Genomic DNA, 12,989 nt, shown 5'->3' on the forward strand with positions numbered 1-12,989 from the left:
TTGCAACAACTGCAACAATGTCCCAAGAGGATCCTGAGCTCCTTACTGGCTGTATCCACGTTTACAAGCTAAAGTTCTGGGGTTCCAAGAGTTGTCTCCCACGCCCAGGGACATACAGCCGGAACCTGAGGTGGGAGGCCAAGGAGCCTGGCAGCTCAGTCAACGCTCTGGCTGGCAACTGGGAGGAACTGATGCCGGGTACCTGCTAGCTCACTGGTCAGCTGCATCCAGAGGGGAGGAGCTGGCAGGCTTGCTGGGAGCCTGAGGCCCACACAACGAGGTCTGGGGCTACAGGCTCTAGCAGTTGGCCCTAGGGAAAGACCATCGAGGAAGAGCGAGGGCAGACAGATCAGAGTGAGTGTGGGAAGGCTCACGTTGCAACAGACACCCCAGATGAAGCAGGACAGGGCTGTTGCTCTGGGGACCCTGTGACAAACAGGAAGGAGCCCACACAGCACCAGCTGGAGGGATATCGGGGGATAAACATGCTACAGAAAGCTTCCTTTGCCAGAGATAGGGGCTAGGTGCGGGCCAGGTGCGAGACAAGCCTGCGCCGAACAGTTACGAGGCAGGTGAGGCAGAAAATAAAGGCGCCGGGGAGGGTTGCCTGGAGTGCTCGGGAGAGCCGAAAGCAGTTAGAACTGCCTTCTAACTAGCTGCCCTTCTCCACCACCGCCCCCTCCCCCACTTAAGAGAAATCCTCACTGTCAGCCCATGAAGAGCCCTCCCATATACACGCCTGTGCTTTTTTACACACACTGGCCTCTGTGCGGCATTTGCCCTACGATCCCCAGGAAACTTCTGCTTGCCCCCATTATTCTAAGTGTGAATGCTCATGTTCCTGCGTGGTGTCTGGACCAGTCTCCATTTATACGTATACCTTGACACCCACACTGTAACCTCTGAGCTGACCTGACTGTAGACATGTCACCTTCTAACTGAGACCCAGAGCCAGCTTATAGTAAGCCGGAGCCCCAGGATGGGTAACAGGCACAATCAGAGTTTGGCTTAGCTGGTTTGGCTTCAGAATGAATAGGCGTTAGTATAAGCAGGCGGCTGTGTGACGCTGGAAAAGCCATTTTAACCCTCAAGTAGACTAACTGATCGTCCCCTCTCCCCAAAGGGTTGCCGTAGATATTAAATGAGCCAATGTGCATACAAGCACCTCAAGGCTAGCCTGCAACTGGGCCGAACAGGAGTGTACTCTGATGTGGAAAAGATGGGGAGGGTCTATGTAGACAAGCGGACGGACACATGGGTCAATACGTCAAGAAGACTAAATGCCTGGGAAACACCAAGCAGGCAGGGCTTGTTAGAGATCAGAACAGGTAGCCAAGTGTGGAGTACAACGGCAGCCGGGGAAAGACAAACCTCCACAGTATGACAGGCAGAAGAAAAGGAGGCCGAGACGCAGCCTTGAGTTGACCTACATTTGGATAGGTCTGAACGAACGCAGGCAAGAAAGGAGGGGAGAGCAAGAAACTCACCCCCACGATACTAGCAAAGAACAAAGAACAAAGAACCGAATGCCAACTGGGGTCAGTGAAGAGAAAGGCCAGCAGTGTCTGCCAGGGGGAAACGCCCTGAGGCTACCACTGACCCTAGCGGGATCAGCTTCACTCTGGCTATAGAGAGACCCAGCTGCTTCGAATTCATGAGCATATGGGGGTTGAGAGCGATCTCAGGTGACCTTTCGGATCTGACCATGAAGAGACAGGGAGAGGATGCTATCTGGAGTGATGGAGTAGGTTCAAGGAGAGACTAATTTTAGGCTGAGAGACTAGACCTGCACTCTGGCCAACAAGACGGGAGCCAGCTGTGCTGGCGGCAGTTGTTATCTGTGCAAGGCAGAAGTGACGGACGGGCAGAAAAGGACTAAGGGGTATCCATGCGTGGGGCAGTGGCAGACTGCGAAAAGAATTTCAAAGGTGTCTTCCCACGGCACATCTCTGGGTAGAAGAGCAGACTTGGACCCACAAACAAAATGGCGTCCTTGAACTTCGGCAGAGAGAGTTGGGGTCCTGCAACCCTGAATCCACCCACCCCAGCCCAGCCATCCCTAACCCCAAGCGGTCCCTCAGCCCAGCCATACCTACAGATTTGGTCCGTGGAATCCCCTTCCGCAGAGAGCCCGGCAGCTTCTCTGGGCCCGGGAGGCCCTGGCGCTCAAACAATGACTGTGGGGTCAGGGAGGAACATGGAACTTCCAGGGCTCTGAAGCACCCAGTTCTCCATCCAGCCCCACCCATCCTAAGCTAGGCCAGGACACCCCAAAGGCACTGGTGCCCCGTGCTCAAGTTGGGGCCTGCATTGTATGGGTAGTGAAATGAACACAATAAAAAGTAAGCACAGACCCTGGGCATAGTCTGAAAAGAGAGGGAGAAAGAATCCAGGGGTGCCCGGTGGGTTATGAATGCCTTCTGAACAGGGGTGCCCTGTACCACAGGCTCAGCCAACTTATGGGTCCTTGTAGTCCCAGAGGAACACAGAATCTGACTAAGGTCAGAGACATTAAAAGCTGCAACCATAGAAGGGAGCTGAACTGCGGCCGTTCTACGGGCTGAGATGGTTCCCAAATGTCTCCCAGGGAGGCCACGGAGAGCTCCCCCTCCTCTGGAGAAGGGATCCAAATAAAGAACTCTTACCTCAAAAGAGAGGTGCATGACCCTCTGATCCCCAGGCCCGGACCTGACCATCCCAGAGCCCTGGCCCAAGGCTGGCTTACGCTGATCTCGGCAGGGGTAATCCTCCGGCTGGTCGGCCGCTGCTTGACCGTGGCTGCCCTGGAGTCAGCATCTGCAATGTCTGGCCTCAGTGTCGGCTCCGCAGCAACTGCCAGGATCTCATCCAACTTCTCTGCACAACCAAAGAGGTGCCACGTCAGCCCCAGGGCTGCCTTGGCCTCACTACCACACCCACCAATGCCAGCATCACGGCACTAGCAGGGGCCAATGCACCCTACCCACCCCGAGGTCTCTCAGTCCCTGAGACCCTAGATTTTACATCCCATCAATGCCCTCTCAGACCCCAAGACCCAGTTCCTGTACCAGCCAAGCTCTGTCCTGAAGAAGCCCCTGGGTGTCTCTGTGATTGCTTGGAATGATGGCAATGACCGACCATAGGGGGACAGACCACTCAGATCCAGTTCCTTTTTGTCCAGTGCCTTTTCTCGACACATGGCTTAACCTCTACCACAACCCGCGGGAAGCTATTTCTAGTGTGACCACTGCCCCAGGGACAGATACTAACAAGATGCTAAATGGGTGAATAAGACGGTAACCAAGGGATGAACAGTCAGAGGGGCAGTTATTTCCTAGGAGCAAAATGGGCTGGGGACCTATGAGTTATTCAATACAAGATAGGAGGACACAGCTCCTTCCTCCTCGCTCACCCTGAAAGGCAGATGCAATGGGGTGGGAGGTAAGGAAAGAAGAGAAAAAGGTGTCATGTGGAAAGGAATCTCCTTCCTGAAAGCCTACCCAAACTCCTTAGACTTCAGATCCACTTAAGGGTGATGCCTAAAAAGGGCTTGGTTGAGAGGGCACCAGGGGGCCCTGGGCATATCCTTGTCACATCCGTTATAAAATGAAAAGCTTTGTGTAGTCATTTTTTTTATTATTATTAAAGTTACTGTTTTTAAAATGGGACTTGGGGGGGGGGGGCTGTGGAGATGGTTCCGTGAGTAAAGTTCTTGCTGCACAGCATGAAGACCTGAGTTCAGACTCCCAACACCCACATAAAAAGCTGAGCATGGGAGCATATGCCTGTAACCGCAGCACTAGGATGCAGAGACAGATGGGTCCTACGGACTCACTGGGGGGCCAGTCTAGTCAACATGGGAAGGCCTGGATTCAGTGAAAGAACCCGTCTCAAAGATGGAGAACGATCAAGGAAGACACTCAAGAGGTAGACCTCTGACCTGCGCGCATGCATGGACAGGCACACACACACGTACTTAAAACACACCACACACTCCCCTCAAAAGAAAAAGTGGTACTTTTGCTTATCCAAAAAAAGAAAAAAAAAAGATGTACAGAATCCAGCGTGGCAGCACACAGTGTCGACAACGGTATGATGGTACCGTTGTCAACCTGACACAGAATTCAATCACCTAGGAGACCAGCCTCCAGACACACCTCGGGGGGCGGGGGGGTTATCCTGATTATGTTAACTGATGTGGGAAGGCCCACCCTAAAATCCGGTGGCACCATTTTCTGAGCTTAAAAAGGAAAAAACAAAACAAAACTGAGCTTAGCAAGAATGTTCACCAGTCTTCATCACACTCCCCAAACTGGCAAGCAAATAAGCCCTTCCTACCTCAACCTTTTTACTTCACTGTCCTCTACCATGGCAGCAGGAAACATAGCTGAACACACACCCCCATAACCCCATTCTGTGGGGGTCAGACTGAACTACCAGGGGAACCGGTTCCAGCAGGAGGAAGGGTTCTGGAAACCTTTAAAGTGTCTAAAGGCTGTCTGAGGTGGTTACATAACCCTTTCCAGGTCTACTCAGGGTCAGTGCTCAGGTGTACAGTGCTCAGGTCAGAGGCGGTGCTTTTGTCTGCCTGGCTGCTGCACTAACCTTCTCACTCGGCAGCCTCGGGCCCCGCCTGTCCTAGACAACTTTCCACTTAAAGCGCCACTGCTGAAGAACTTCTCTGGTCAGCCTGGAGGCCCTCCTATTCTTTCCAAACCCAATCTCCAGCTGCTCACCAGCGCCTACTCTTCCTATGTGACCTAACAGTTGCTGTGTAGAGGAAAGCGAACTCCTGAGGCTATCTTATTAAGTAGCATATCGGGACCCCCACCCCCACCCCACCTTGTACACTGACTCTATAGATGGCTACTTCTGAAAGCTGGTGCCTTCACCCAACAGAACAGTCATAAACCACATCTATGCCATATAGGTCTAAGGGAAATTAGCACAAAGAAGGCCACAACCATGCTGGCCAGTGTACACCATGCTGGCCAACAAAGACCAGGCTGAGCGATGCAGACACTGAGGACACAGCCAGGACATTTATTTTAATGTCCCCAACAATTCATGGGTTCCTCAGAAAGAGAATACACTGTCCAGTTTCCGCCCTGACGACACAGTACTTTGCCAGCAAAACACGCTCCCACTGGAGAGAAATTTGTAGGGCACAATCATGACTGATTGTAATCATGTAATCATGACATTACCAGCACCACCAGGTAACAGCACAGGAGCAGCACAGGAGCTGCAGACGCCAAAAAGCCTTCTGACTTGTCTTTGTAAGCGAGATGAGTAACTTGCTTTTGAAATGTGAAAACGTTACCCTGGCCAAGCCCTTGGTGATATGCAGTATGTGCCCAAGTTTTACATGGGCTACCATAGCAACCACAATATCCCAGGAACAAAAAATGATGCAAAAAGAGCACTGCCCCCAAACCACAGGCCCTTACACCATCCAGAAACTGCAGAAGTAGACAGAAGGAAAAAGAGAAGTCCATGACACAGTAGTGACGTTTCCTACCAAGGCACACTGTGTGTGAAGAGAATCCAAAAGCACCCACTCAAAGAGATGCAAGCAGCTTACACACGAAGTTTAACAAAGCAACTGTTTAGGGTTGTGTTGCAAAAGTATTGAGGCCAAACAAGAATTATCTCCACGAGGAAGAATTTAAGAAGTCTATATATGGGGGGGGCCGGGGGGCCCAGCTGGAGAGATGGCTCGGTGGTTAAGAACATTGCCTGCACTTCCAAAGGACCTGAGTTCAATTCCCAGCACCCACATGGCAGCTTACAACCGTCTGTAACTCCAAAATCTGACACCCTCACACCAGGCACATAAATTTTTTAAATTAAATAAAATTTTAAGAATTCTATATATGAAAAATCGAATACTTTTCCCCAACATAAACCCACAACAAAATTAGAAAAACATAATCCTAAATTATTTTAGATATTTTTTTTTAATGGAATAAAATCCCTTAGGAACCAAGTATAGGCATTCCCGCCAGCCTTGCAAGGGGCCATCTGGGTGCAGGGTAGAGTGTGTTGGGAACCCAGGCAGGGTTGAAAAGAAGAGCCTGCAGGAGTGACAAATCAGCCATTTCTCCTGCAGCTGGAAGAAAGGCATGATGACCACAGCTTAGCATCCTGGGAGCCCCAGGACTCCAGAGCTAGAATACAGATCTTAGGGAAACTGGGGAGCGGGGAGCTTGAGAGCTAAGGAGAGTCCTTCTGCCCAGGCAAAGGCCAGGGCATCAGAGGTGGCAGGGGCGGGGGGTGGATGCGTAAATCCACACACCCTGGGCTGTGGGAGTATCTGAGCCTGACTCCTGTCCACTCAAGAGGCAGAGGATGCAGCAGAAGCCGAGGAAGACTCGGTGAGATGCTAGACCTCACCATCCAGCCCACACCCTGGTGACTCTGGCACCACATGGACTACATGTCCCCTGCAGCCATGCTGGACACACAAGTCACAAGAGAAAGAGTTTCAGAGGACACAGGGGTGGACCCCGAAGAGGGGGACAGTGACGTCAACAGCCTGGGGGTTTCTGGCGGGGGGCGGGGGGGAGTCCAGCTCCCTTCCCATCAGATTCAAACCCCTACCTGAAGCATCTCTGCTCTGGGCTCAGTCCTACAACTCACAAGCATGACGTTGGCTTAGGCAAAGGAAAGGGCACAAGGTAAAGCACAGGGCAGAGCCAAACACCCGGATACAAGCATCCCAGTACAGCCCAGGCACCTGGCTCCCCTAAGCTCCGTGGCCTGACCCTCACAGACCATCCCCTCCCCGATTCCAGGCCACGACACTTGCAGGGGCCCCCACCAAAAGTTCTCCCACCTCCTCCCCACCAGAGTCTCTTCATAGGTCTCACACACCCCGCCCCCAACCCAGCTCATCTGGATCCACAAGGGCTATGGCTGCACTCCCTAGTAATCCCAACGTTGCCCCTAGGAACTCCTCATGTATCCTTCCAAGGTCCTTCACCGTGTCCCTACCAGATCCCTAAGTAGAAACAGGAGAGTGTGCCAGATCCCAGACCACTCTGGCTTGGACTGCAGCCCCTTCACACACCAGCACCCCTTGGTAAGGACAGGCAAGCCAGGCCTATAAATACGGCAGCGGAACTTACCCCCTTTTCTTCTCCGAATGGAAGCTTAGAATCGAAAAACAGAGCAAAGGGAGTTAAGGGCAAGACTTTACTGCACGGAACCTGGGCCATTCTGTACAACGGTTTCTGCACCTTGCTCCCCCCCACCCCACCCCCCGCCTCTACCTCCTCAACAACCGGGCCCCATAGGTCTTTTCCCCACCTATACCTCGTCAAACCAGGAGCACAAGCCTACCAACGCTCTAAATCTCTGGAAGAGAACAAGCAAAAGCAAGAATATACACTGTGTGCACGTGTACACTCACATGCATGCACACACACACACACAAACGTGCACATGCGCACACGTGGAGATGTGCACAATTAAGCTGTACTTGGGGCAGCCAAGTATTTGTTCAGAACAAAGATGTAACTATAAAAAAATAAAATAAAGGTCAGAGTCCACTATTAACCAAGGTGGTCACCTATGAGCCTTCTGTGCTGAGATTTTTTTTATTTATTTATTTGCTTTTACAGTACTGCAGATGGAACTCAGGGCCTGACACATGCTGGGCAAGCACTCCACCACTGATAATGCACCTCCATATCCCAAAGCAGGTTTGTAGCAGCAAGCAGGATACATATTTGTTAAAAAGAAAAAGAAAAAAAAAAATTCTAGACTGAGGCAGTAGCAGGGACCTGCCCTGACCTCTTATCACAAAAGAAGGACCCAGAAATTAAGGGAGGTCTTAATTTCACCTAAATGAATGAACAGGAACACCTGGCCACACTAGGTCCCTGACATGGGACTCCATTAACCCACGTCCCTGATTCAAGCTGAGCTTGTGTATACCTGGTAAAGGAGCCCCAGGCTAGAAAGAGAGAGAAGACAGGGTCTCTGTGCTTCTACCCTCTCCTCCCCCACCCCACCCCCTCTCTCTCCTTTTTATGTGCATTGGTGTGAGGTTGTCAGAGCCATTGGAACAGGAGTGACAGAAAGTTGTGAGCTGCCATGTGGTTGCTGGGAATTGAACCCGGGTCCTTTGGAAGAGCAGACAGTGCTCTTAACCACTGAAGCCATCTCTCCAGGCCCCCCTCTCCCATCTCTAAGGAACAACCCTTTTTTTTTTCTTTTTTTTTTAGGATACAGTTCTGCAACCTAGGCCAGACTGACCTTGAACTCACTCTGTAACCCAGACAGGCCCAGAACTCAACAGCAATCCTCCTGCCTCAACCTCCTGAGTGGCAGGTGCGTGCCACACCACAAGATCCTCCCGCTGATTTCTGCCAGACGCCGCCACTTTCGTTGTATGTAATTAGCTTCTTTAACTTGGGTCAGCCTCTGGTCACTCCCTTAGGTCCCAGGGACGCTTCCCTCTTCTTTCTCCAGCATTGCCTTGTCCCATCCCCTACACAGCACGAGCCTCAACCCCGGCACCCACTCCTCCCACCCCACCTCAACTCAACGTATCTTATTTCTGCCTTTCAAAGACACAAAACACATGGGAACGCATGCCTGCAATCCCAGAGCTCCATTAGGCATCGGCGGTTCAACAGCACCTAGACTAGAGAATGCAGAATACAGCTAGACTGCAGAACGATCCCTGTCCCAAACAAACAGAACAAGCACTGGCTTTGTGGGATGTTCTGTTGGGTACTGGTCCTGCCATCCTCAAATCAGGCAGAACTCCCAGAAGGACCAGGTGACCTCCCAAGCTGTCTTTGTGTCAGCGCAGCTTACTTCCGGAGCAGACAGGAGGATGCACCTCTTCTGCTCCCCATAGCCAGGAGGAGCTCTTCTTCCACTCTCACGGCTCCAGGCTCCGGATAAATAACGCCTCTTTGTGAGAAGTAGGAAGGGCCCATCCGAGTCACGTGCGGAGCAGCTTCTAGCAAGAGACGCAGGACTATGCGCAAAGGTCCGATCGAATCCAGCTGTCTACAGTATTGGTTTATTGACCCGTGTCACAAGTCTGTTCTCTATGGCTGACCTGGCTTAGTTTAGACCCGAGAGCCAGAAGTCTGCTTACTCTAGTCAACAAGCTTGGCTAGGACGTGCAATTAGGTGGGGAGGCATCTTCATCCCATTTTTTTTTCATCATCTTCTGCTTTCCGTCACAGCTGATGAAAGTCTGAAGTCAAACTATCACTCATTGCCAGGCCGGCTGGCTCCCTCTACTGGCTCTGGTATTTTTAAAGATTTTTTTTCTTTTCTGCTTGTCTATGGTATTCTAAAGTTTTACTCAGATAGGCCATATTTATTTGAAACATACTTCTTCAGTCTGCTTACTTTTGGGGTGTGTGTTTTTTTTTTTTCAAGACAGGGTTTCTCTGTGTAGTCTTGGCTGTCCTGGACTCACTTTGTAGACCAGGCTGGCCTCGAACTCACAGCGATCTGCCTGCCTCTGCCTCCGGAGTGCTGGGATTAAAGGCATGCGCCACCACACCTGGCTTTCTCCTTACTTTTGGGAAATCCTTAGCCGTTCTATTATTTTCCTCTGGAATTTCTATCAAGTAGATGCTGAGGTCTCCTCGCTGGTCCTCATGTTCCCTAACTGGTCACTGGTGTCCACCCCATCAGCTTCTGTGGTCTCAGGTTGGTCTCGCTCACTGCTGTGTTTTTAAGTGAGTCCTGTATACTGTGCATCCTAGCCACAGGCTCTTCTCTGTGCTGTTTGTTTGTTTCAATAAGGTTAAGAGTCTTTCCAAGAAAAGTTACTGTTGTTCCTCTTACCCTGTTAATTTCATTAACTCTACTAATTTCTTGCCTTTATAGCAACTATTGGGCTTCTCCCAGCATCCCTTGGTCCCTACCAGCTGCAGGCCATGGCTGGCATACCCTACACTCTACCCTGAACTTTCCAATCCAGGGCCAGGGGCTTCCTCTCCCCCTTCACTATATAATCCAGACATTTCGGTTCCTTTCTCTCTTCTGTCATATTCTCTCTGTCTGTCTGTCTGTCTGTCTATATCTCTCTCTCTCTCTCTCTCTCTGCAGGTGGCTTTCTTTCCCCCTCTCTCTCTCTCTCTGTCCCTCCCCCTTGCATGGCAGCTGAGACCTGCTCCAAATAAGCCTGCATTTATATACTTTAATTTGTCTTGTATTCGCTCATATTGCCACATCAATAAGGTTTATCAATAACTGACGCTTTTTACTTTACTCTTCTGTTCTTATTTCCAGTTCTTTAAAAAAAAAAGTTGTTGTTTTTTTTTTTTTTAAGATTTGAGTGGTTCTGTCTGCAGGTATCTATGTGCACCATGCTCACACCTGGAGCCTCCACATGTGAGAGGGGTTGGATCCGCTGGAACTGGAGTTACAGATGGTTAAGAGCCTGGGAACCAAACCTGGGACCTCGGCAAGAGTGCTAAGCGCTCCTGAGTGCTGAGCCGTCATTCTAGCCCCATTAGGCCGCTCCCAGTGGCAGTGGGTGCTCCTGGCTTTCCCAAGTCCGCAGCACATCCTCCAGCCTTGTAGGAGCTTCAGAACACAGCACCCTTGACAACCTCTGTCAAGAACCTGGAGCAACCAGCTGGGCAGGGCACGGTGACACACACCTTTAGTCCCAGCCCTTGGAAAGCAGAGGCAAGCAGATCTCTGTGAGTTCGAGGTCAGCCTGGTCTACAAAGAGAATCCAGGACAGCCAGGGCTATAAGAGAAACCTTGTCTGGAAAAAAAAAAAAAAAGAACCCAGAGCACCAGTTTCCCATTTGTCTGGCTTTGATTTCCTACTTTTTTTTTTTTAAAACCAGGAGGCTCCTCCTCCTCTATAATCTCTGCAGGTTTTGTTTATTTTTTTTCCAGTTTTATCATGGAAAATCCTGACCATGGTCAGCCCCTTCCATCTTAGTAACTGTTTTCCAAACTAAACCAAACTTCAGCCAAGGTACCTGCTGGGAATGTGGCAGCTCAGCCTATGGCGGAGACATGGCCAGCACTGAGTCCATAAGCAAAGACAGGGATAGTTCTGCAAGGCAGAATAAGGGTTTCCTTTTATGACTGCAGTCAGAGGAAAAATCTGGGATTAAGACTAGGCTCAGACCACAGAAGAAAAATGTGTTTCCATCTGTCACAAGGATTGGCGTATGCCTATCACAAGACCATTGGCAGTTAGGATGCACCCACAATAAGGCTCTTAACAGTCAAATATATTAGCACATGCCCACAATGACAATAAAATCACATATATCATCAGCAACATGCCTATGATGAAACTGGTAACAGTCCTATGTGTCAAGACTCGATCATGCATATAGGACATACCTATGACGAGGCTGGTAAATGTCACATGTCAGGACATGGCTGTGAATATGAGACATGCCCATGACAAAGTTAACTGGCATATGTGTCAAAATATGTCACGCATATGGGACATGCCCATGACAAGGCTGGTAACTGCTATACTTGTTGTGATGTGGTGGTCATGTACATGGGACATGTCCATGATGACGCCGGATACTTTTATACGTGTCAGAACATCGTAGCCATGTACATGAGACAAGCCTATAACAAGGCTGGTAACTACCATACATGTGCACATGCGTAGAGGCTGTGTTGTGCATATGGAACACGGCCATAATAAAGCTGGCAACTGTCACATGTCAAGATGGGGTCATGTATATCAAGACATGCCCACAATGAGGCTGCTCATAGTCAACCGGGGACTGTATCCATCAAAGCCTGACATACTTTTGTCCGCCTCCAGCAGTTCACAAGGCCCCATCCCCTCTCTGCATTAGAGGCGCTCTCGGTAGACTAACTTGGCAGGTACCAACCGAGTAAAATAAACACAAAGGTGACCCAGCTCATGCCCGGCAGACCCAGGAGCAGACCCGAAGTTGCTCTACCCCTGCTCTTTGCCAGCTAAGTTGAAGTGCAAGAGCCAAGTCTTAGTGGAAAAGCACAGAACCAAGGACAGCACTCACACACACGCATGCATGTGCATGCACACGGGCATGCCACAGGGCCAGACCTCACTCCCCAGCCATCTGTGCTCACTGTCCCAGCCCATTTCCATTTCCTCATGCTGCCCTGAGTCCTCAGTCTCCTCACTTGCCATCCCAACCGTCACCCACAGCTACCCAGTCCCTACCCTAACTGCTAACCGGTCTCTGAGTCCCTCTGTTCTTCCTTCTACCAGTTCTTTCCCGAACTTTCCATATCCACCCCACTTTGGCCAGCCCATCACAGACCACCCACCCCACCCGCCATCCACCTGCCACGCTCACCGAGTTCCTCGAGCTCAGCCGTCATGGACTTGGAGCGCAGGGTCAGCGTGGTGCTGGGGGCCCTCTTTGGGGGTGGTGGGGCTGCAAAGAAGAGGGAGGCCTTGGCCCTCCTGTCTAGCAGCAGGCGGCGCGGTGTGGCCAGGTGCAAGTGCCACTTGCGCTCCACTGCCTGGATCTCCTCGTATTCCCTTGAAGACGAGTCACACTGTGCCAAGATCTTATTCAGGCTGCGGCTAGATGCAAACTTCTTCATGGCGTGAGAAGCTCAGGGAGCAGTGGAGCCAGGGCGGTTGGGCCCCTAGGGCCCTTAAGATGCCCAGGGCCAAGGCCTCAAATGGTAGTAAGAGCACCAGCAAACATTAGGGTGCTGGCTGGCTCGGATCCGAACATCCACCCTGCGGGCTCCAAGGCCCCAGTGAGTGGGCACCACCCATGGGGGCTGGGTGGATCTCCTGCCAGACTACCTCCTTCTGCCTAAAGCACCCTAGGGCCAGGCATCACTGCTCTTGGTGAGACCACAGTGTGGCCTGGCAAGCCGCACACCTGGGCCGGGCCAGCGGCAAAGCCTCTTAGGCCCAGGCTGTGCCGCGTCTTTGGCGTCGGTGGCGGCGCGGGGAGAAGACGCTTTTCCTCTTCCCTCAGGTGCCGCCTCCCCCTTCCCTGCACAATAAGCAGCAGCAGCAGCAGCGTCAACCT

The 12,989-nt window shown here is 51.3% G+C and overlaps 1 protein-coding gene and 1 long non-coding RNA gene across 4 annotated transcripts in view; one reads left to right on the forward strand and one right to left on the reverse strand.

The window, feature by feature from the left end:
- LOC311609692 overlaps window positions 1–12,989 on the forward strand; it is a 572,880-nt gene that overhangs the window by 534,762 nt on the left and 25,129 nt on the right. The gene's annotated exons all lie outside the window — the stretch shown is intronic.
- Window positions 1–12,989, reverse strand: part of SHANK3 (SH3 and multiple ankyrin repeat domains 3) — a 62,298-nt gene that overhangs the window by 13,767 nt on the left and 35,542 nt on the right. For 2 of the 3 annotated variants that reach the window (XM_084802913.1, XM_084802915.1), the window contains exons 18-21: window positions 12,294–12,374; window positions 7,110–7,133; window positions 2,726–2,856; window positions 2,093–2,177 (exon numbers count right to left, since the gene is read on the reverse strand). In XM_084802913.1, the coding sequence (XP_084659039.1) occupies window positions 2,093–2,177; window positions 2,726–2,856; window positions 7,110–7,133; window positions 12,294–12,374 (321 nt within the window). The remainder of the gene's footprint in view (window positions 1–2,092; window positions 2,178–2,725; window positions 2,857–7,109; window positions 7,134–12,293; window positions 12,375–12,989) is intronic. The other variant, XM_084802914.1, reaches the window with a different exon arrangement.

Source organism: Acomys minous (genome assembly GCF_964271855.1).
Source record: "Acomys minous genome assembly, chromosome: 12".
Taxonomy (NCBI): Eukaryota; Metazoa; Chordata; class Mammalia; order Rodentia; family Muridae; genus Acomys; species Acomys minous.